Here is a 22,680-nt window from a genome sequence, read left to right on the forward strand (position 1 = left end):
TGCTTATGCCAAAGGTCTCACACAGTGGGGGGGCCCCCGACTCGTAGAGTCCAGGCCCACCACCTGGAAAAAATCACCGAAAGCTCCTTCCTAGAGATTATCATAGTGATCTATCTACTATACTTATTCGCCTCTCTCATATACATACAAGTGCACCTTGATATGTGCCAGTCCCCAGTCCCCGTGTCGTGTGTCTCCGTGCACAGTGGGCCTAACTCAGAGATTCGAAATTTCGAATTCCGGGGAGGGACAATTTATGCATGCAGGCCGCTTCGAACTCGGCTAAGTACTGGTGTGGGCCATCCCGAGGGCTGGAGCCTGAGGGGATCGCTGGCTTCCCGGTATCCGTTTGTGTGGGTGGGTGGGTGAGTGGTTCCTGGGCGCATTGCGTGGAAACGCACCTGCCGCTCCTTCGGGAGTGTACCATGTGGCAGGAAGAGAGGAGAAAGAGGAGTATAGTATATATGCCCCCGCATTATACGGTAGTAATCAGCGAACTCCGACTCCCCCCGTCATCGTCATCTTCGCCATCCTCGCCATGGCCTCATCTCCCGCCCCCGCCCCCGCCTGCAACCTCCCAGCCGCCAACATCGCCGTCGACGCCTCGCTCGAGGTAGACTCGCAAGCCGGCGACTCAGGGTACGAAGACCACGCGAGCAGCAGCGACTTCGGTTCCGAAGCCACATCCATCAGCTCATCGATCCTCAACTACGAGTACGAGAACGGACGGCGGTACCACGCGTTCCGCGCGGGACAGTATGCGATCCCCAACGACGAGGCCGAGCAGGACCGCCTCGACATGATGCATCACATCTACTCGCTGCTTCTGGCCGGGAACCTCCATCTCGCCCCGCTGAAGGAGCCAAAGAGGATCCTCGATATTGGCACCGGCACCGGGATTTGGGCTATTGATATGGCTGAGTGAGTTCGATTAGAGTACGTGTGGATGGGGGAGGGGCTCGGGCTGATGCAGTGGAATCTCTAGCGCGTACCGAGGCGCAAAAGTATTCGGGACCGATCTCTCCCCCATCCAGCCGGGGTGGGTCCCTCCCAACGTCGAGTTCTTCGTCGACGACGCGGAGTCGGACTGGACGTTCGAGTCGAAGTTCGACTACATCCACGTGCGGGGGATGGCAGGGTCGATCCAGGACTGGCCGCGGCTCATCAACCAAGCGTACCAAGCGCTGCGGCCCGGCGGGTACTTCGAGATCCTCGAGGGCCCCCGCTTCGATCTCACTAGCGACGATGGCACGTATAATAAGGACACGGCGCTGTGGAGGTTCTATGAGCTCGCCAATAAGGCGTCCAAGACCGTGGAGAGGAGCTTTAGCCTCGATTGCGACTTTGCGAAGGAGTTTAAGGACGCTGGGTTCGATGATTTTAATGTCACCATCAAGAACTTGCCCCTGGGCACGTGGCCGGCGGATAAGAAGATGAAGGAGCTGGGGCAGTGGATGACGGTGATGTATGTGCCCCTCCGTCCCTCCCTCCCCCCATTCCGTGTGCCGCGTTTATTGATGTGTGATCAGGGTTAACACCGGTTTTGAAGCATACGGCCTCGGCCTCCTCACCCGGGTTTTGGGCATGGACGTTGATGAGGCGAAGCAGCTATTTGTCGACTGTGCGCAGGAGGTGCGAGATCGGTCCGTACATGGGTACTTCCATATGTGAGTTCTCCCCCTACAGGCTACATGAAACTTTCAAGCTTTGTGATGCTGATAGTAGCGTGCAGGCACATAATGATCGGAAGGAAGGCACCGGAGGAGGAGGACTGCTGAGGGAAGTGAGCTTGCAGGCGGGGATTATGGCTCGTGGTGGTGACCAAGGCATTGCGTGTCGAACGTTCAGAGTGAAATATGTTCTTGTATATATGATCCTGAGGCCCTTCGTGGCTGTCCATAACGAACACTTTTCAATCTTCATGTCGGAGCTAAACAGTTATCGGTTGAGTGATAATTGTGAATTGGGATATAAACACGTGGCGCAAATACCGGTATTCCCGCTGGTAAAGAAGTGTCTGGTACTCAACGGCACATAGACAGAATGGAACTACCGGTACCGAGCTGCTAGACACCGGGGCCGTTTTCTTGTGCGATGTGAGGTCCCTAACACCACAAACACTGAGGAACAGAGCCCCAAACCCGGAAAGCAGGTACAATGCGAGTCTGACAGACGAAAGCTGAGGGGGAAAAAAATCAACAGGAGGGGAAAAAACTACGGTGCCAGGGATTCCCGCATGGTCACCCACTGCAGTACTAACCTGGCGATACCATGCTTAACTAGGGCTGAGCGGACGGGCTGAGCGGACGGGAAGCCGTGTATTCATGGTTCTATGACCGTAGCTGAACAATGACCTGTGTAAAGCTTTATAAGCTACGTGAAGAAGGTGTCGGATTTTGGATGCCCTGAGATGTTGGCACGAATAAGGTTCCGCGGCGGGCGATCTCGCGCTTCAGCCTTCAGGTAGGCGAGCAAGGTATGTATGGGCGTCGCGGGGTTGGCCGCGCTAACCAATCCTCCGCTAATACCAACATCATGCACACCGAGCCCAGCTGAAAGATGTGACGTACATGGGGAAGCTCGGCCAGGCCCCACCAGAAGCAATAGAGGGCCTGAGGAAAAAGCAGCTGTTGTCGTATTTTATGATCAATACCATTCGCCATTGCTTTCTGGGACACACAGCATAATTACCGGTAGTATAGTAATAGAGGGCCAGAATTTCCTATGAATGTAGCAGATAGAATACATAGCGAACCCATTGGCCGTCTGGTTTTTATGCTTTCCTAGACATGCAAGATGAATGATCGGTTGATAACAAGCCGGAGCGGGGTGGATAATTCTAGTTCGTTGCCGTGGCACATACGGGCATCGCGATAAGGTGTGCTTTTAGGTGGCCCCGTCTGATTGGACTCCATGCAGGCCATTTGGGAATACCATCTGACGAAAGCTTCATATCCAACGACACAACCGGCACAGTGCCACCCACACGGAGAATCGCTCTTCCATGTTAGTTTATGTTCCCCCAGCCAGCGTGCCAGCACTGCAACGCGCAGTTGGAATCTACGTTCACACCTACCCACTCCTGCCATGGGTGACGATAGTACTTTCCGTGAACGGGTTTTCAACCGCTTGAAACCTCGCGCAAACAGTTTCGACCTCAGTTCTGAAGGTAAAACGACTTCAAACCCTCGAGCTTCCATCAAGCAGCCTCCATACCAGGACATGAACCATCTGCCCGCGGGGCGTAGTGGACCAATGGGCAACGTCATGTCAATGCGAACGTAAAGATACTTCCCTTTTCTCGTTAGGGACAAAACTAAATGCTATGCCCCATTCAGTATATTGTCAAGTAGCCATCAGAATACGAGGAAATCATTGACAGATGAAATTTTCGAGGACTTTCGCGAGATATGGGTCAAGAGAAGGGGGGATGAGATGACACCGGAGGATCGTACCGTGCTGCTGGAGCGACTCACCGCACTCGTTGGGACTCGGATATGGGCGAAAAGTGCACCAAGCCGGCAATCCGAAGACAAAACTCGAGCACATACGCCTACTGCCCTGAAGCGAACAGCCACAGCCACAGCCGCAGACATGGAGCAAGCAGATTCATGTGCCGGGGGAGGCGCCACTGACGACCCGGGGCCGCTCGCACTCCGCGGTCAGACGGGAGGTGTCTCTATTGCTGGGGGAGTTGGTGAGGAGGACGGAATGCAGCTGGCAGGGAACCCCAATACTGGCGGAGAGCGGTCGGACGATCTTCAGGCCGACGAAGAAGGCAATGGAATCGTCGCCAAGAGGCAAAGCACGGCACAGACGAAGAACGGACTTTCTGTCTACGGACAAGATCAATCGCAGCACGAAGCTACGGGGGGCGAGAATTATGGGAATCTGAGGAAATTGACGGGTTCTTCGGAAGTAGGCTTGACAGAGAATATTGCGCCCTTGCTCGAAAAAACACCCATTGTTGTTCACCAGGCTCCGCAGAGCATCTCCAAACTCTTGGCCGACAATTCCGAGTACGTTCCGCCCGGGATCGTGTTGGGGGCTTCCAAAAGCCATGTTGGGGATACGTCAGAAGTCAAACAACTCAACCACATACCAGGCGCCCATCGAACAAAACGAGAATTGGAGTTTAGTATTCCACCACCATCTGGGCTGGGGACTCTCATGTTCCCGATGAACCAGACCGGAGATATTTTCGAGCACTCTGCGCCGGATGCAAGTCGGAACCCAGAAGAAACCCGGCATGTCGTCCATGGTGCGGTCACCCCGGTCTCCGGATTCGTATCCTCGAAGGATGCTTCTAGGGGCAGAGAAATAGCCGCTACATCCAGTGCCTCCCAGACCATCAAAGACCGTCTACCTGAAATTACCGAAACCGCAGATACCCAGCAGGCCGCTTCTTCTACGCAGTGTGTAGTATGCGATACTACTAATGAGGTCTCCTGGTGCAGCATTTGCGATACAACTTTGTGCGGAAATTGTTGGTCCCGTCAGGTGGCTCATCAGAACAAAAGAGGATCCCGGGAGCACCCTAGGATGAAATTGTGGTTTCAAACGATATTGCCATCCCTTTTCTCTTCTGAAGAACCTTCGAATATTGACCAAACCAAGTTCAAATGGTATGAAGTGGACGCAAAGGGAAATATCTCTCTCGAGCACCGGTATGGAGAACTGTCTATGGAAGCGGGTATCGATCACCCGAGGTATCCTACCCTGCTCAGTTTTATTGGAGACCCTGGTGCAGGAAAAAACACATTGATCAGGGCTTTGATGAAGGTATACATGCTCCTTCTGCCACTCGTTCCATGCTTATTGTGCCATAGTGTAAGGGAGCACAACCAGGTGTTCAAACTCCGGTGGTTCAAACCATAGGGTTTGGAAACCTTGCCAAAGAAGTTCACTTGTACGCCGACTCTTTCAAGGACGAATCGGACACTCCCTGGCTTTACGCACATACCGATGATAGTGGCGTGACGGAGATGAGCCCGGCAGGTGCAGCCGAGGAGTCTTTGTCGTCCAACCAAGATTGTGGAAGCAGCACAACTTCGCTACGTTCGGGCGAGCTCGGTGGCAGATTTACTTGCACAAATATACTTCTCACACTTTCGGATGTGACGGTATATGTTACGAGGAATCCCCGGTGAGGCCGCTGGAACCATTACCCCTAGACTATATTCTGTGCTGACATCATGAAGGGTTATCGAAGAGACCTTCGTCAAATTGATATTACTGGCTAAGATGTCCGCGGGACGACAGATACTGCCATACTTATTTGTGGTAGTTAACGCGGTAGAGAATGTGAGTAATCACTGTCATTCGGATAGAGGATATGCTAATAACCAGTCCAGTCGGAGTCCATCAGTGGAGTTTCTCCTCTATACCATACCGAATTTACGGAACATACCTTGAACACCCATGCTGAATGTATCCAGAAAGAGCCGCTTAAGTCATTGGTGGACGATTGGACGGACAGGGGGAAGAGTATCAAGAACCTTCACGACTTGATCTTGCGATACTACACTGGCATCAAGATTATTTGCATTCCACACTCAAGCTCGGACCCTTCACTAGTCTTGTCTCAATATCGGGCACTAGTGACGGAAGTGCACAAGGCAGTGGAGCAGATCGTTCAGGAGAAGAAAGAGGCTGAAATTCTGCTCAATAGCGAGGACCTGGATGTCTACTTTGAGCATGCATTTTATTACTTCTCTCAGAATCCTTCCAGGCCGTTCAAATTCAACTTCCTCGAGACAGTATTTCGACGAAATCCCGTACAGGCGGCTTTTACAGACCAAGTCAACCTAACGGCGAAGAATCTCACATTCAGGGGGGGGCATGATGACGGAGAAAAAAATCTAGAAACTCTGGTTGCGTCGAGCATCTTACTGGATGTCCGCCACAAAGAATATCCACAGACATGTCAGTTCCTCCATATTTCTCCCCAGTGTTCATCGAGCTGACTTCAGAGTAGTGACCGCTGCCCCGTTCGTGTTTCAGAAATATAAAAAAGTATGCCAGGAAGCAACGACAGTCGGCAGACCGTCCCCGAGCGGGTCAACACCCCCGGAAACCCCAAGCATTGGCCTCGGCCAATCTCAGATCCCTCTCAGTTTGCCTATTGCTACAGGTGAATCCGACTCTGATCGTTTTCTTCAAGAGTACATGCGGCAGTTGCAGGAGCTTCAGGGGGTTGCTAGGGAGACGGGAGCTGTCCAATATGGAGTCAGGCGGCCAAGCATGATCAACATGGAGAATGGTGCGTCTGACACTGCTGGGGTTGCCGCTTCCACCGGAGCAGCACACCAGTCTACGGTCGGTACCGATGTCACCAACGGTTTATTAGGACCAGACGTTGCCGACACGAAAAGCGATGCTACCGAATCCCACCACAGTAATCCCGGGAGTGTGCTTTTCAATAACCGTCGGCGGATCCTCAAGCTTTTGTCACAGTTACGTATCAATATCGATAAAGTGCCATCCTTTTGCCAATGCGAATGTTGCAAAGGACTTCCAATTACTCAGCTACTACAGGGTGAACAAGAAATTTTCCGCCTTTGTCAACAAGACTTTTCCGACTCTGACGCGCAGTTCGGAGACCGGAGCACGTCTGGACCGGGATGGGAATCGCGGGAAACGTTTCCCCGAGTCCTTGTGCTCACTGGGTGAGTAGCCGAATAGCATCTCAATCTTACTTCGAAGCAGTTTTGATTGGTTCTTAGGAATGTTGATCAAACTAAGGATCTTCTGGAACACATCAAGACATCGATTAGAGGAATACCTCTATATGCAATTGTCGACGTGATAATCTGGTAAGTACGAGAAGACGCCATGCTGTATCCAATCACTGATACGGTGTACTTTTAGTTCCGAAGGTTTCCGGGAGACTCTCCGCGAAATCACTCAGGCCGAAAAGAGACATCCATGCATGTTTGTCTTTCCTGATTACAAGGCGCCGGACGAAGGTAGGAAATCACTCCTGCGTCTGGATTGTCATTAGACTGATTGAATGTGCTAGAAAAACGGTCCCTTGTTGAGGGGAATTATCGAGACTTGAGTGTATGGGCGGGGTAAACACTCTCTCTTCCTTTCCCTCGAAGTCGCATCAAACTTATCTAGTTATGTGTCAGTTACTGCAAGCCAAGGCACAGGTCTAGTGGTTCTTCAGGATCACCATCAATGGCAGTGAACAAGGCGGGCGATAGGACTGGAGAGTCTATCCCAACGAAATCTGGCCGCCACGGCAGGTGGACGACGAAAGCCGTCGGAGTCGTCTCGAAGGCCGTCGGAGCGGGCACGAAAGCCATCGTAGCAGGCAGGAAGGCCGCTCGGAAGGAGTTCAACTCCTCGCGACCGTCCAGCTCAATGATTATGGAACACAGAACAGCAGTGGCCAAAATACCGACTCCGGATCTGGAGACCATTTTCATATACGAAATTGAATACCTTCGCTGCCATGTAAAGGCTACTGCTGACATACCTTACGCCGCGCTGGGATCCATACATTCCGATGAAAGCTTAGCTGAGAGGCTTGTCGCCACCCTGCTTGCGAATGTTTTCTACTTCAAGCCCGTCAAGATCCAAAACATTAGCACCTCCAGAGGCACCCGTTTCCGTTGTACAGGTCCGTTCATAAACCACTCCCCACCTCTGGGTAACGCTGATAGCAAAAGGTGAAATCCTCTGCCGTTTTGGTAGCGACCCGAAACTTCTCGCACAACTGAGAGAGGTCGTGGAAGACAGCGGACCACTGTTCTCTATTGAGTGCAATGGGAAAACCATCTTGAGATCATTCGGAGAGAGGCTCGATGAAGAGAAATTCCAGCTTTCAGTAGAGTTCATCGTCGACTCTATCGACGCTGCGATAAGTATCCGCCTCATGCGAGGTCAGCATACGCCCTCCGTGGGCGGGTTTCCTGCCACTCTCTACGACTTGAAGAGGTTGCGCCGAAGAACACCAGGTATGTGGGATCTTCCGGAGTAGATCTCTTGCTATTGTTGCTCATATCGGCGCGTTGCGACAGGTCTTTGGTAACTAGGGTTTCAATAATTATGGCATATGTAGTGGGGTTACTGTAGCTTGCAATTCAACATCGGCAATTTTCATTGGCTGGTGTGACCTTTGTGGAATTACCATAATGGATCCGACGGAGATCCTTCTCATCCAATACACTCCTTCGTAGTGTGAATCCTCCTACAATCCAATTGGCAGCTTTGACGAAAATCATGCGAAGTCTCTATTTTAAGTAATTCCCTGCCGGATCACCTCATAGTACATACGAGTACGCTCGAGGTATATCTATGGTGGGGTATATCGACTCCATCCCACACAGTACCAGCCCCAAACAAACCGAACAGGAGCCCTTTTACACCAAAATACGGTATGTACTCATTCAACCACAGATACAGTGACCCACATGCATTAAGTTGTCTGTCACCACCATGAGAGGAGCGATATGGAGGATAGAGAGAGGATCAGATAAGATAGGAGGAGGGGCTAACTACCTAGTCGGATCGGTGGACCCGAATGGTGGTCACAATAGCCGAACTAGCCGGATCTGGTGGCACCGAACGTTGTAGGCAGCGGAGGAGAGCTATGAGATAGCTCTTCGAAGTTGAATAAAACCTCAACTTCTCCATCATCCTTCATTTCCGCTGTTCCCTTTTGTCGGGCTACGTCACCTATAAGTACAGTCTACACCGGATTAAACCAAAGAATACGGTAAACGGTCTTCAAACCCGCTATCTACCCCACAACACAGAGTGGCACACCTCAGCTCAAGCACTTTTGAGTTGGAGTCCCGACTCGCAGGTGATCGCGAATCAGGGTTCTATCATGGTGACTCTCTAGAAGCACATTGAAGAGTCTTGTTAGACGCTCTACTCAGGTCGATGCCCGCGACGCCGCTAGCAAGGTGTCGCCATCCGATAGGCCCAACTTTTCGTGCCTCACGGGGTAGTTAACGGCTTCAGGGAGAGTGCGGCTCAAATCGTACCCCGCAACCCACACGCAAAAACCATCAGGGTGAGCGGGGTGGGGCACGAAACTCTACACGCGGTTCCGAATTGGCAGACGAGCATGAAAGTATCGGCCTCGATCGGTTGATCCGAGTAACTCTCGAGCGGGGCGCATTGAGTGAGGTGAATCCGCGAAGTGTGTCTGCACTCGATTGGTTTCCTTCAGGTGTTTGCATAGTGGTCTAGCTGCATCCTCCGAGATGGAACTGACCGACCCGCAGCTGCAATATGAGTGCCACTGAAGAAAGCGGTCCTCTTGGGGCTTTCGTTGTTTTTACTTCGGGGCATTCTAGGCATCCTCCAATCCTGATCTTATCCAACATAGTACAGGACATCTGCGCCGTTCCCGAGCCTGCGTTGGAGCTTCTCACGCTCATTTATCTGGGAAGCTTCCTTGTGGACGGATACACCTACAATAAGAGGCTTTCTACCCAACATCTTAGAGATCTCGAACGCGCAATTACCACCAAGTCACCCCAGTGGTTAACTAGCCATAACACCAATGTCACCCCCTACCGTTCCAGAGCTTTTCCGCGCGGTGTTCAAGAAGGTGGTTAAGGCAACAGGTGCAGCCTCGAAAGAACGAAAAGGGCTGTCCTCAGGTAGCACTTCAAGCCTTGCATCGGTAAGTACCATTCGTTTAGATCTGGCTGGGGAGGAGGAAGTTTCCTAGCCGAGCTAATTACACGCGCGCTGCAGACACTCGTTGCGTCCTTCGATGACGAATATGCCTACGATTCGGGCTCCGAGGACGAAGACAGCAGTCAGCCAGATGATCCGACCGCCGCCGCAAACAGCTCCCCAGAGGAGTGTGAGAATACCGAATGTTATGGAACTACCGGGCTTTCATGGTGCCATATTTGCGGGATCGTCGTATGTGAGGGATGCTGGGATAAACAAGCAGCGCACCGTAAAAATAAGCACCCGAAAACCGAACTCAAGCTCAGAGATATGGTTAAACTTCTGCAATCTGTGAGCCCACCACAGGATGAGGATGAACGGAAGCAACTTCACAAAAAGAATCACAATACGAAGTGGTTTGGAGTCACAACCGAGAACGAGGTCTTACTCAACACTACCGCCCGATTTTCGGAGATCTACATTTCCAATGGCATCCAGAAGGATCAGTATCCCGCCTTAGTCAGCTTCGTGGGGGAAACCGGAGCCGGGAAAAGCTCGTTGATAACCTCCCTTCTGAAGGTTGTTTTTGTTACCTCTCCATGTATACTCCAAGGTAGCTAACCTCAATTACCTATTCCAGCTCACGAATCACCATCAAAGTCGAGCGTACGATTTACCCATAGCTGGAAGCACCGCCGATTCCACAAAACCAACAAGCAGTGACGTTCACCTATATGCGGACCCCTCAACCTGTCATCCTGCTTCCAAGCGCCCAGTCCTATACGCTGATTGTGAGGGTTTCGGTGGAGGCAACAACCCTCCAATAGCTGCAGATAAGGATGTGAGGAAGACTGATTCCGGCTCGAGGTCCAAAGCCCGTTGTATGTCGTGGGCAAGATCTGGGGACCACTCACGCTCCTGGATGGTTGAGCATTTTTATCCGATGATTCTTTACACCTTCAGTGATGTCATATGTTATGTTACCAGGAATATTCGGTAGGTTTCCCTAAGGAAAAAAGGAATGTTTTCGCTACACCCAAGCTGATACAACCCCAGGAAACACGAGGAGGTGCTCAACAGCTTGGTGCAGTGGGCGAGCAAGGTTTTTGAGGCTTCGACCAACCAGCCACTACTACCATACGCCATAATTATCGTCAACGTTTACACTGAGCAGGTACTGTGCTTTTCCCATAAGGTGCTGGAGCAGCACTGACGTGCAGTTTTCTAGGCCGACGAGAGCAAATTGATGGAATTACTTCATCTAGAGATCCCCGAGATTACCGAGCTCAAGTCACAGCAGAATTTCTGGCGCGAGAAAGGGAAACGCGTGGAAACTTTCCTTGATCTCGTTTTATGCTACTATTGCGCAATAGATATTGTCTGCATCCCTCCGGTGGCTGGGGTCGACGGAGTCCCCACCCGTATCAAAACGCAATTTGAGAAGCTCCGGGAAACCATATCGAGAGCGACAGAAAAAACGTCCCAGCTGCGCCGTGATAAGGGTGCCCTCATAGGGGGGGAGCATTTGGATTTCCACTTCAGACGGGCATTTACGCACTTTTCGGAGAACCATTACAAGGAGGCTTTCAACTTTTTGGATACGGAAAATCAGTTCGAGGGGGGCTTCGGAACCAGCGATTCGCATATCGTCAAAGCAGCTACACGGCTTATGAGCAACAATAAATATTCGGACTATAACCTGTTATTCGCCGGGCTAGAGCCCTTCCTAGCATCCTCGATTCTATTAGATGCCAGACGCAAAAACTTTCCTTTGGATCTAGGTATGCTGACAATCTCTTCTACCCAGTCAACCTTACTGACTGTTTTGGGTGACGGCAGGCGTCCTACTCCTGCAATACCAACAGCCATGCGAGGCTGCGAAGACCACTTTCTTCAAAAACCACTGCCCGTGTAGCTACCGGGACGCAAAAGGCAACCGATGCGTGAACATGATCATAGGACACGACAAAGGCCACCAATTGTCCAACGGAACCGTGGTCAAAGCTGGTAAGCACGAGTCGGGTGGTATGGATTACGGCGTCATGGACATGTTCTCGGAACTCCTCAACAACATTTCCAGGGGGATTTACTGTACTCGAACCGCAGTCGTCCAACGACATCGAGAAATACTTGCTAGAGCGGACTATGCACACATGTGGTCTCCATGCAACACCACTTGTCTGGCTTGCCTATTTTCGGTTCCGGTGCATGTTCTGCCCTGTGGACACATCCTCTGCGACGCCTGTATCGATGATTTTTCCGACCTTTCGCACGATGCCTGCACTCGCACTATACGGCATTGTCCTCTATGTCCTGCTGGTAGACAGAGAGTACCATGGACTCTCAAGAGAGGCCCGCGCCAGGCTGCTCCCCGGATTCTCACTCTAGATGGGTAAGTGATTCTTGTTCTTGGTCCCATTGGTTCAACAACTCACCTAGAATATACGCTCAGCGGAGGCATTCGGGCAATCATGCAACTCAAGATACTGTCCGCAATGGAGAAAGCTATAGAAGAGCTCATCGGGGTGCATATGCCGGTTCAAGGGTTCTTCGACCTCGTCTTAGGCACTAGGTACGCTCCTCTCATCTAACTAGGCTGCAACGGACCCGTCTGATGTATAATTGATAGTGCCGGCGGTATCGTGGCTCTGGGTCTTACGGTCGGCGGAATGACTGTGGAGAAATGCACCGAGATGTTCATCAAATTCGCAATCGAGGCATTCAAGAAACGCTCTTTAATGAACATGCCTGGCCTCAGGCTTCTGGTAGAAGCATCTCACCACGGCCAATACAAATCCACGGGATTGAATGCGTCGTTACTGGAGGCGTTTGGGAAGAAGCCAATGTTTGGAGAGTGCAATGGAACCGGGGGAAAGTCAACCAAGGTGGCGGTCACGATGGTATCGTCCGCACTGGATCCTTTGATCATTGCAAATTACAATCGTAACCCCGGAACAGGCGTCGCTGGTAGAAACTCCACGGAGCCGCCCTCTTGAAAAGAAATACCATACTAACCGCGGGTAGGCGACAAGCAAAAGTACGAATTCCTGCGAGCGGAAAAGAAGGACGAGGAAATGGCAGTTTGGGAAGCGTACGCCGCTCAAAATTGCTGTGCTGATGGTCATTGTTACCTTCGCTAATCTCTTCGTCGTGTAGAGCACGGGCGACTTCAGCAGCACCTCGTTATTTCAAGCCATTCCACCACAAATCCTCCGGTCGAATCTTCATAGACGGTGCCCTGCTGCACAATAATCCAGTATGGGTAGCGACAGCCGAGAGCACGCTGCTCTGGCCGGAACATCCTCATCCGGACCTCGTTTTCTCCATCGGCACGGGGTGTCAATCGCTACGCGGACGAAACAGTGGCGTCGAGCTGGACGAACTCGTGATGAATCGCGGCTTCACTGCATATATCAAACGGTTGAAAGCGATCATCGCTCATCAGACAGAAATGAACATGAACCCCCAAGAAGCCTGGGACCAATACATGAAGCAACCTTCGATCGATTCCAAACTGCTGGACAAGAGGTTTGCTCGGCTGAACGTCGAGGTCGTGCAGGAACTTCCCAAACTCGATCAAGTTGAGAAGATGGAGGATCTGGTGGAGCAGGCGGTGAACTTTTGCGTCAAGTACTCCGAGAAAATTAAATCCCTTTCCGCAAGACTCATTGCTTCGCTATTCTACTTGCAGCTGGACACGATGGAACCTGTGGAGGGTGATAAACTCCACTGCAAGGGTTTGCCGGTCTCCTTCACCAGCTGCATCTCGGAACTCATTACTAACAATCACATGGCAGGAACTATTCGATGCCGGCTCGCGCCCAATTCTCCGCCACTCGCGAAGCTCCGTCAGCGATTCGGCAATCTTGGCACAATCTTCTGGATCGAGACGGGCCCGGAGAATCTCAAACCGCTATCTCGCCCCAGCGACACCGGGCTCGTGGATGACAAAGGCGCGTTTGCGTTCCCCACGCAATTCACTGTGCCGAGCGCAGTGGACCAGTCCGTACGTGTCTACATGTCGACCTGGAACAGCTGTCGCCCCGCCATCGCCTTGATCAGCGGATTTCCGTATACCATCGCGGAGATGAGGACTGTGCTGCTTTCTACCGCCGAAGAGATGGCAGTGCCTGGGGCGGCAGAGTTCCCATCCGAGGCTTGGAATACTACTCCCGACATGGCAAAATGTGCGGTATTCCCCCGTTCCCATGCTCTCTCCGTTCCGTCGACCGCCCCATCATTACCGGCATTACCGGATGCTATGTACGTGGAATTTGCTCAGAACTTTTTCCGAAATTTTCCGAAAGAGGCCGGCGGCGGAGAAAAAGAGACAAGTAGTTAAATATGGCTGCTGATTGGGGGAAGAAGCGAGAGTCAAGACGATCAATTCGTTAAATTTGGATGCTGACGGTGACAGCGCCAATAATTGCGAGGAGGAGAACCACTCGCCGAGCCGCTTGGCTGTCGTGACAAGAGGCCCGCCACGCATCTTCCGACTCCAAAGGCGAACGATCTCCAGCGGCCTTTCGGGGCGCAAACGGTTCTTGTGAGAGAATACATAAGGGGATGACGAGAGAGAGAAGGGCCGGCAGGGAGGAGGATGGGTAGCTTTGGAGTTCGAAATAGACGTCTTACGGATGACGAGAGAGAAGGATCGGCAGGGAGAAGGGTGGGGTTACTTTGGAGTTTAAAATAGGCGTTTCTCAGGGTTCTCGTTTCTTTTGCTTTAGGAATATAATCAAGATGTATGACGACCTGTTACGATAATACAAGCCTTTCGATTACAGCAGAGTCCGCTTATGCACGCGCAGCGAAGGGAGCTGCTGCTACTCTACGTACTGCACAGTAGGGACGAGCACGTAAGCCACGCCGTGTATCATGGCAAAGATGACTGACTGTTTCCTGGAAGAAAAGTAGCTAGACTGTCACGGGTTTCCTCCCGTCCACTATCTATCTGCATAACCCTCACACTTCATCCTGCAGAATATACCATTACCGATGTTTTAAGTAGTACTCATAAGACTAAGCAGATTAAATGCTCATATGCCTCGCTAGCTCAATGGCTAGAGCGTCAGACTTTTAATCTGAATGTTGCGGGTTCGAGTCCCGCGTGAGGCTCTGTGATTTTTTTGCTTCGGCGAAATCTCATTTTTTTCACTTCCACGTCAAGCTTTGGGACACGTGTGTATGGTGTAAAGTGTAAATAAGGCTTGTTTGAGAAATCAATCCATCCCTGCGATATCGTGTAAATAATCGGTGAGATGAATTGACCTCATCGCATGGGTGCGAGCGCGGGATCACAATTCCCGTCGCCAAAGTTTACAAAGAAGGCATGATGAAGAATTATGAGGCAACGAGCATACGTGAAGAATCGAATGTTGCATGCCTTCGTCACGATGTACATGGTAGAAGCTGAAGAACAGCAGGATATAGTATAGTATCGCAGTAAAAGACCGCCCAAGAACGCCCGCAATCGTGCCCCCTCTCTCCGCTCTTCCCCTATTATGCACCACACTACTTCCTCTCCCTACCCAGCACCGTCTCCGCATCCGTATCCGCGCCGTCGTCCTTGCCCCAGCACTTGAGCTTCGACCTGACCTCGCGAAACACGTCGCCCCATCCGCCGCGCCTTCTTCGTCCAACGACCTCGCCGCCGACTTTGACAGCGAGCCGCTCCTCGCCCCACCACTTCAGCGCCTCCTTCGTTCCCGCGCCCTGCGTGCGCTTAAACAATCGCTCTACACCGCGCTTCGTCTCGGCGCTGCAGCCCAGGGACTGATCCATTCCCTGGACCGCGGTGGCGACGAGGCCAATGGTGGGCGTGCAGCTATCCCATATCTCCAGAAATAGCTTCTGTGCGGTCGCGGGCGGCAGGGAGAGCTCGCGCCCCAAAAGCCACGCATAAGTCGTGATGAACTGCGGCGCTGGCGTCTGCAGCGGATCCCAGCCGAGCGTCAAAAGGAACGTGAAGAAGTACGATTGCAGCGCGAAGGCGGTCGCCGCTGTGGACAGCACGGTCGGCTGCGCTTCCGCGTTTGGGTGCACGGGTAGTGGGGTTGCGGGCGGCAGGGGGAGCGTGGCGGTGCGCAGTGCGTGGCTGCTCGGGATCAGTGGCGCGGAGGAACGTGGTGTGGAGTGGTAGGTGCGTGGTGAGGCCGCGGAGGACGGGAGGGAATGGGTTGTGGCGGCCGGCGAGTATGGCGTAGGCGCGGCGGAGGGCTCGCGGTACCGGTAGGTTGTTGGAGGTGGTGGCATCGCACCCGCTTTGCTGGTCGGACGACTCATTGAGGAGGGGGTTGATGCGTGGTGTGTGGTTGCAGCGGAGGTTGTTGTCTGTGTGAGAGGAGGGGGGTGTTTGTGTTTGTGTGTTTGTGTGGCTCTGTGTGGTGGGCCGTGACCACGACACGGACTGAGTGGTTGGCTGGGGGCCGGATGGAAGACGGAGTGATGGGTAGGAGAGGATGGGGGGAAGGAAAGAAAAGAAATGGTGAGGGGAGAGTTGGGAAGTTGGGAGAAAAGCGCCCCGAGCGCAGCCAGCGGTTTTGTGCTTGTATGGAACCTACAAAAGGCAAAGACGAGGGCATACATAGAAACGACTATCCGCCTGCGCAGGCACACCACACCCATTCACCCTCCTTCCTCTTCATCCACATCTTCCGTCCTCTGCTCGCTGTCCGATTATTCCTTCGCTGTCGCAGCCCGCGGACAGCGAGCCAACCAGCACTCAGCCAGCACCACCACCAATCAACCAACCAACCAACGCGTTATCTATCTCTGCCACTAGTAAGATTCTACAGCCAGCAGCGAGTCGTGACGTCTCTTCCCGCAATCCGCGTCTTTGATTTGGCATGCATATGTAGGCATGCATAGGGCGCCCCCCGGGCCCGCCTAAACTCTTCGGGCACGGCGCTCCTGCAAGGGCCTGCCGTGATTGAGCAATGCGTTGTTTGGTGTTTATTTTGGAGGCTGGGCGCTGGGCAAGCGGGTAAAGAAGCAATATGGGGAGGCGAGCGAGGCTCGGCGCGAGCCGTGGGTTGCTCGGACGTTTACCGGTGGCGGGGAAACCAACCACCTCTGGGAAAGAGTCCGGACGGCAAACAAGTTTGGTATGTACTTGAGTACATGCTTCACCCGAAACCAGAATTGTAAATCAGAAGCGTGCTCGACGTGCTGATTCCATCTCAACTAGTGCAAAATCGTGATTCGCTTCTACGCGACGCGACGTCAAAGTTAACAGTCAGCTCTGCGGGGATGGATGGCCGTGACCATTCCTTCTGACAACACGTCGCTCCGGGCCAAGCGGTGGCTTCGGACACTAGATATTCTACGCTAGAGTCTAGATTTCTCCTAAGCAGGCCCCGCTTTCGCCTCGGTGATGGACAACCGCGCTCGCTCGAGTGACGAGAGTTCTTATGTTGTCTCTATCGCGTTGAATAGTTTAATTGGCGACTTGACGCCTCGGCGGTAAGAGAGATAGAGCGAGAGAGAGTGGCTGCCGCGATTCTCCCCTTGGCTGTCGCGATTCTCTCCATGGATGGCTGCCTGGCGCTGATGTGGCTAGTATGTGGCCATGCTCTCATGTCCAGGGTGACCAGCGAGCCTTGGCACACGTTCAGACTGGGCACACGGTTTAGGTATCCCGCCACGGTACCTCACTCGTGCAGTTTATAGGCACCGTTATGACTTGTCCACAAGGTACTTACACTGCGATGAGCTCGCTGCGGTCAGGGTTCGGTGCCTGTGAAATGCTTAGCTGTCATCTTGATTCCAGAGATATTTTTAATATATTCGAGGTACTGCGGGCTCCAGGCTGAGCAAGGCGTTTGATGATCATCGAGCGATCATCAGTCGGAGCATCTGCATCTGTGATGTTATATGCAGTCGTGAGTCTTCGCACCTCCGCGCTGCAAGTTCCCATCACAGTCCGAATATCCTCAGGAACGACGTTGACGGTTCCACCGCATGGAGTCAACGAGCATCATCGGGTTGACGCGCATATCAATCGCTCCCAAAGCTCACGAACCCATTCCGGATACATAATCACCGTCCTACTCGAACTCGAACTCGTTCGAGTATCTCCCTCCAGCACCTCCTCCTGCGTCGCCGCCGCCACGAGAAAGTAGAAACAAGATCGGCTGGCGACCCGCAACGCTGAAACTACCATCACTTGTCGCCTTTGCGGTGTTGATACTGGTGCTGATAGGCGTGACTACGTACTTGCTGTACCTATCAGATGGAGATGGTGCCGTAGTCTTTACCTCTTCATCGACAACTTGGGTTGCCTTCTGCTGCGACTATGGACCCACGCTGGTCGCCGTGCTCTACGGCCTCATCTGGGCGACCATCGATCATGACGTCAAGCGCCTCGAACCGTACTTTCAGCTGTCGAAGCCGGCGGGCGCCACCGCCGAGAACTCGCTGCTGCTGTTTTATCCGTACATGCTGCACGTGTGGGTGCCGTACGTGGCTATACGCAAGAAGTATGTTGTTCAAAGCCACATCTCGGGCAACTACTAACCCTCATTTCCAGGCACTGGACAGTAACAATTTCCGCCAGCACCTTCCTGACGATCGTCTTCGGCGGGACCCCCCTCATGAGCGCCGTTCTCTCGCACGAGAGCCGTATCCACCAGACCAGCACATTCGACCTCGTCCGCGGCACGTTTCTGGCCGCAGACGCGCAGCCCACAAACCTCACCACCATGTTTTCGTACGTGGCGTACAGCCCACAAACCTCACCACCATGTTTACGTACGTGGCGTACAGCCACCAGTACCTCTCCGGGAAGTTGCCGGAGTTTACGACGCCGGAACACGCGGTGCTGCCGTTCGCGCCGGAGGCGAAGGCCGACATGCCCGGCACTAACTGGGCCGCCAATATTGTACCACCCGCTACGAGGCATATCTCGACTGTGAGCCCGCGGGCTTCGACGAACCGGGGAGGGGTTGGACGAGAAACATGACCGGGCGGAATTGGGTGGCGCAGTCGGGCGACTGTTCGGTTGACAACTCGCAGGTGTGGCGGGAGTCCGCCAAGTATTCGCCGTGGTACTCATCGCTGCTCAATGCTACTTGAGTGTGTGTCTTGAGATTTTTGGCGCATAGCATAGCGGTGCATAACTGATCCAGAAACATAGCCTTCGGGAGTACATACCTGGTACTTATACTGATAGCCATCTCACTGTTCATGAAGCACACCTCCGGTAAAACGTAATCCCAAGGATATGCCCAAGGACTGCATGCTCGAGGGTGACGGCTCAAACTGAGAGTATGCCGTTGTCGTTGCCGGTTGGTGATATGTTTGGTCAACCATGACCACTCGATGATGTTGGGGAAACATGTGGGTAAGTGGAAAGTGGGGGTGGTGCTACACACTACTATATACCTGGTTAGTACCGTCGGCTATCTGGAGTGGTACAGCCCTTTAGTTCGACTATTTGCTGGCACCAGACTGAAGGAAACCGGACATGTGCGTGATGCTCCTCTTGAACTTCAAGCCGGAGCGGCGGGTACTACAATACCATGCGTCGTTCCACTGATTTCTAAAAGAAACGACCGAGCTGCGTATTCGACATGCTCTTTGGACGGGCCTTGTGCCACGAGATCTTTAATCGCTATCGTCGTTAAGTATTGGCCGGGAGATCACACACAGACATGCAGTGTAGGTATGTAGCACAAGAAAAGCAAGGATAATTCTCAGCCCGCATGATCCCGCCAGCGAGCAATCAGTTCAACATACAATTCCATCGTGAGCTCTCCATCCTTCCTGCCAGCACTCCCCATCATCACGATGCACTTCCATCTCCCCCTCCTCCTCTGCGCCCTCCTTTCTATCCCCCTCTGCGAGGCCGCAACACCGGAGCAATGGCGCACCCGCTCCATCTACCAAGTACTAACCGACCGCTTCGCCGTAGCCAACGGCTCTTCCACGCGGCCGTGCGATACGGGGGCGCGCCAGTACTGCGGCGGGAGCTATCGCGGCATCGTCGAGCAGCTCGATTACATCCAGGGGATGGGGTTCACCGCTGTCGGTAACCCGTGTTGCTGTTGCTGTTGGAGACTTGGAGTGAGTGCTAGCTAACACTAACTATGCACGGCAAAGATCTGGATCTCCCCCGTGGTCAAGAACATCGACGGCCGCACTGGCTGGGGCGAGGCGTTCCATGGCTACTGGGCCCAGGACATCGCGCAGCTCAATCCGCATTTCGGAACCGCCGCGGAGCTGGCAGAGTTGAGTGATGCGTTGCATGCACGTGGGATGGTGGGTGCTGTGCTGTGCTGTGATATTACTCTAGTTATGTTCTGCATGCAGTGGTGCAGGCGGACGCTGATGTTTGTGTTGTGTGTGTCGCCGTAGTATCTGATGGTCGACGTCGTACCGAATCATTTCGCACATGCCGGGGATGTGGAGGCAGTGGCGTATGAGGGCTTTGGTGCTCCCTTCAATAAAAAGAGCGCGTTCCATAAGCATTGCTGGATCACGGATTATGATGATCAGGAGATGGTCGAGAATGTACGCATGCTACCTGGGTACTTCTGAGCTGGGGCATGAGATGAAATGCTGACGGTGTGTACGGTAGTGCTGGCTTGGTGATAAGAAGGTTGCGTTGGTGGATGTCGATACCACGCTGCCGTGGGTACAGGAGACAATGAACTCGTGGGTCAAGGAGCTGGTCGAGACTTATCGGAGTGAGTTCCCATGCGCCGTGGGTGGGATATCCATGCTGACCGAATCAAGTTGATGGACTTCGAATCGACACGGCCAAGCACATGGGGCAGCAATTCCTGTATAGCTTCAATGCTGCAGCTGCAGTTTTTTCGATGGGCGAGGTCTATCATGAGGATCCAGGATATACCTGTCAATATCAGAATGCCGTTGACGGCCTATTGAACTATCCGATGCAAGACCTCTCTCCCGACGCTGGCTCTCTGAACTCTGGGCTGATCTCAATAGCTGGTATTCACTTACCAGCGTCTTCCAGTCGACGAGGGGTGATATCCTCCGGCTCACCATGATGATCAATGTGATGCGCGACTACTGCCTGGTATCCATCCCTCACATGCCCATAGTCCATCGCTTTCCTATATTGACGGGGCTCAGGACACCAACCTTTTTGGCACCTTCTCGGAGAACCACGACCAGGCGCGCTTCCCCTCGCTCACCAGCGACCAATCTGTACGTCGTTACCCCACCTCACTGCGTCTACCCTACTAACCGCACCATCGCAGCTCATCACGAACGCCCTAACCTTCACCCTAATACACGACGGCATCCCAATAATCTACGCGGGACAAGAACACCAATTCTCGGGCAAGAACGATCCCTACAACCGCGAAGCCCTCTGGCACACGGGGTTCTCACGGGACAGTCCGCACTACCGACTGATCTCCAAGCTCAACGCCTTCCGCGCGGCTCAGCCTTACAGCTACTTCACGGACAAAGCGCGGGTGATCCACATCGCACCACCGCACACATTCGCGTTGCGCAAGGGGCCCGCCGTCAGTATCCTCACCAACCTCGGCGCGCGCTCGGGCCGCAAGTGGATCACCCTGCCTAAGGGAAGGACCGGCTGGATGCCGGGCAGCTGGGCCGCGGATATCCTCAACTGCTATATCACACGCGTCAAGTTCAATGGGTACGTCGACGTCAGGATCGATAATGGTAGGCCGAGGGTGTTGTACCCACTACTGGACCTGCATGAGATGGGCTTTTGTAGGGATATTGCGGTCCCGGCTATAGGTTGGTTGGAAATTTTGGTTAATTGGATAGGTGGGTGGAGTTGGTGGGGCTTGGGGGCGGCGGCGGTGGGGTGGAAGAGGAAAGAACTTTGATGCCGTGGGGGTTGGGTGGTTGGTGATATGAGATATACGAGATACACGAGTAGCTATTTGGAGTGGTTGGCATATATGAGAGTAGAATCTAAAGGATCTGCGAGAATGAGATTCCAATTTCAAAGGCTGAGCTGCACGAAACCTCCGATCAATCAGGGCCTGAAGCTCTCGCAGCACTCATTCAAGCACCCGAGAGAGAGAGAATATCAATTGGTTTTGCATACAGCCATTCCAAGCTATGGCAAACCTGAATAGGTAACCCAGCCTTTCCTACCCGCTCCACGGAGCCTGGAGGGTCATCCAAACTTCAACGCCTCAGTTTCTACCGACCAACTTCCAAGAGCAATAGGCGTGACGAGTGACCTTTAGTGAATACGCTTTTGTCAACCTCGCAACGCAAGTTCTCAACGCAAGTTCGCAACGCAGCCAACGCGCGGGACAAGCTCAATCGCGATCCTACCTGCTCCGCACGATGGTTTTAACTTTCAACTTTCTCGAAATAGGCGAGCCTCCTGCCAACAAGGAGCACTGCTGCTGCAATGGTGGTGGTGGTGGTGGTGGTGGTGAAGGGTAGTAACTCGTTCTATCGAGTTTCATCCTGATTCCTCACAGAAGCGGCAATCTAAGTACATAAGTAAACATCGACTTGCTCGAAATAACTCCGCTATTACAACTCGTCCTTTTTCTTCACGGCCAACTGACGGAACATCCATGGGAAACACAATGGGAAACACTACTGGAATAGAAACGGGGCTGTCAGTGAGCCGCTCTACTCGCCCCATTCGATGTCATGGAAGTAACAAGTTGGAGCACATTGCTCGTGGGTGGCAGAACAAAAGCCTCGCAATTTCAGCAATTATAGCGATCAGCTTGACGTGCGCGGGCGCCCGCGAGCCCGTGTTTCAGCGCACACTTAACAACAATGGCTCATTACCGACAGGAGTCAGGAGTCAGGACTGGGACGAGTGAGACGGCGTGATCGCCGCTGCCTCCGACACGCGAGTCGCGACAGTCAGGGCGGAATTAGAACTAGAACTGGGTACGCAAGAATAGCGCTCGATTCGCGGCGCCGCCGGTGAGTCTTCTGTCTTCTGTCGCGGCGGGCACCAACGCGGACTCAGTGCTCACGTCGCACCGACCGGCGACCGGCGACAGCAGGCTGACTGCACTCTACCAACTATATCTACTCGAGCGAGGCTTCAATTCG

General features: G+C 53.1%; 6 protein-coding genes and 1 non-coding gene across 7 annotated transcripts; 6 read left to right on the forward strand and 1 right to left on the reverse strand.

Annotated features, from left to right (window-relative positions):
* Positions 1–538: 538 nt before the first annotated feature.
* Positions 539–1,944, forward strand: BZA05DRAFT_374447 (putative methyltransferase; the record flags this gene model as incomplete). The annotated part of the gene is made up of 4 exons (XM_051481764.1): positions 539–921; positions 986–1,465; positions 1,530–1,667; positions 1,733–1,944. 4 exons carry the CDS (start codon positions 539–541, stop codon positions 1,776–1,778), a joined length of 1,047 nt encoding a protein of 348 aa, XP_051338950.1. The 3' UTR covers positions 1,779–1,944.
* A 991-nt stretch (positions 1,945–2,935) lies between these two features.
* On the forward strand, positions 2,936–8,195 carry BZA05DRAFT_474483 (uncharacterized protein). The gene is made up of 11 exons (XM_051488129.1): positions 2,936–3,281; positions 3,339–4,782; positions 4,830–5,146; positions 5,202–5,304; positions 5,355–5,925; positions 5,978–6,668; positions 6,726–6,815; positions 6,871–6,968; positions 7,022–7,073; positions 7,134–7,627; positions 7,677–8,195. Exons 1-11 carry the CDS (start codon positions 3,088–3,090, stop codon positions 7,985–7,987), a joined length of 4,365 nt encoding a protein of 1,454 aa, XP_051338951.1. The 5' UTR covers positions 2,936–3,087; the 3' UTR covers positions 7,988–8,195.
* Positions 8,196–9,360: 1,165 nt separating this feature from the next.
* BZA05DRAFT_62477 (uncharacterized protein) lies at positions 9,361–14,437 on the forward strand. Its single transcript, XM_051488502.1, has 11 exons — positions 9,361–9,646; positions 9,721–10,221; positions 10,283–10,638; positions 10,699–10,816; positions 10,871–11,423; positions 11,482–12,034; positions 12,095–12,214; positions 12,272–12,609; positions 12,667–12,733; positions 12,799–13,379; positions 13,440–14,437. Exons 1-11 carry the CDS (start codon positions 9,524–9,526, stop codon positions 13,982–13,984), a joined length of 3,855 nt encoding a protein of 1,284 aa, XP_051338952.1. The 5' UTR covers positions 9,361–9,523; the 3' UTR covers positions 13,985–14,437.
* Positions 14,438–14,687: 250 nt separating this feature from the next.
* On the forward strand, positions 14,688–14,760 carry BZA05DRAFT_t195. The gene has a single exon. It is a non-coding gene; the product is annotated as a tRNA-Lys (tRNA).
* Positions 14,761–15,004: 244 nt separating this feature from the next.
* Positions 15,005–16,563, reverse strand: BZA05DRAFT_62584 (uncharacterized protein). Its single transcript, XM_051488503.1, has one exon. It carries the CDS (start codon positions 16,267–16,269, stop codon positions 15,157–15,159), a length of 1,113 nt encoding a protein of 370 aa, XP_051338953.1. The 5' UTR covers positions 16,270–16,563; the 3' UTR covers positions 15,005–15,156.
* Positions 16,564–17,168: 605 nt separating this feature from the next.
* BZA05DRAFT_474488 (uncharacterized protein) lies at positions 17,169–18,980 on the forward strand. Its single transcript, XM_051488130.1, has 5 exons — positions 17,169–17,289; positions 17,716–18,122; positions 18,173–18,346; positions 18,409–18,553; positions 18,628–18,980. Exons 1-5 carry the CDS (start codon positions 17,173–17,175, stop codon positions 18,715–18,717), a joined length of 933 nt encoding a protein of 310 aa, XP_051338954.1. The 5' UTR covers positions 17,169–17,172; the 3' UTR covers positions 18,718–18,980.
* Positions 18,981–19,388: 408 nt separating this feature from the next.
* Positions 19,389–21,614, forward strand: BZA05DRAFT_400141 (alpha-amylase). The gene is made up of 8 exons (XM_051483864.1): positions 19,389–19,668; positions 19,744–19,902; positions 19,999–20,154; positions 20,222–20,330; positions 20,380–20,542; positions 20,596–20,686; positions 20,743–20,817; positions 20,871–21,614. The coding sequence occupies exons 1-8, from the start codon at positions 19,432–19,434 to the stop codon at positions 21,471–21,473; spliced, it is 1,593 nt and encodes a 530-aa protein (XP_051338955.1). The 5' UTR covers positions 19,389–19,431; the 3' UTR covers positions 21,474–21,614.
* Positions 21,615–22,680: the final 1,066 nt, after the last annotated feature.

The sequence above is a fragment of the Tricharina praecox genome (assembly GCF_024521635.1).
Source record: "Tricharina praecox strain CBS 144465 chromosome Unknown BZA05scaffold_14, whole genome shotgun sequence".
NCBI lineage: Eukaryota > Fungi > Ascomycota > Pezizomycetes > Pezizales > Pyronemataceae > Tricharina > Tricharina praecox.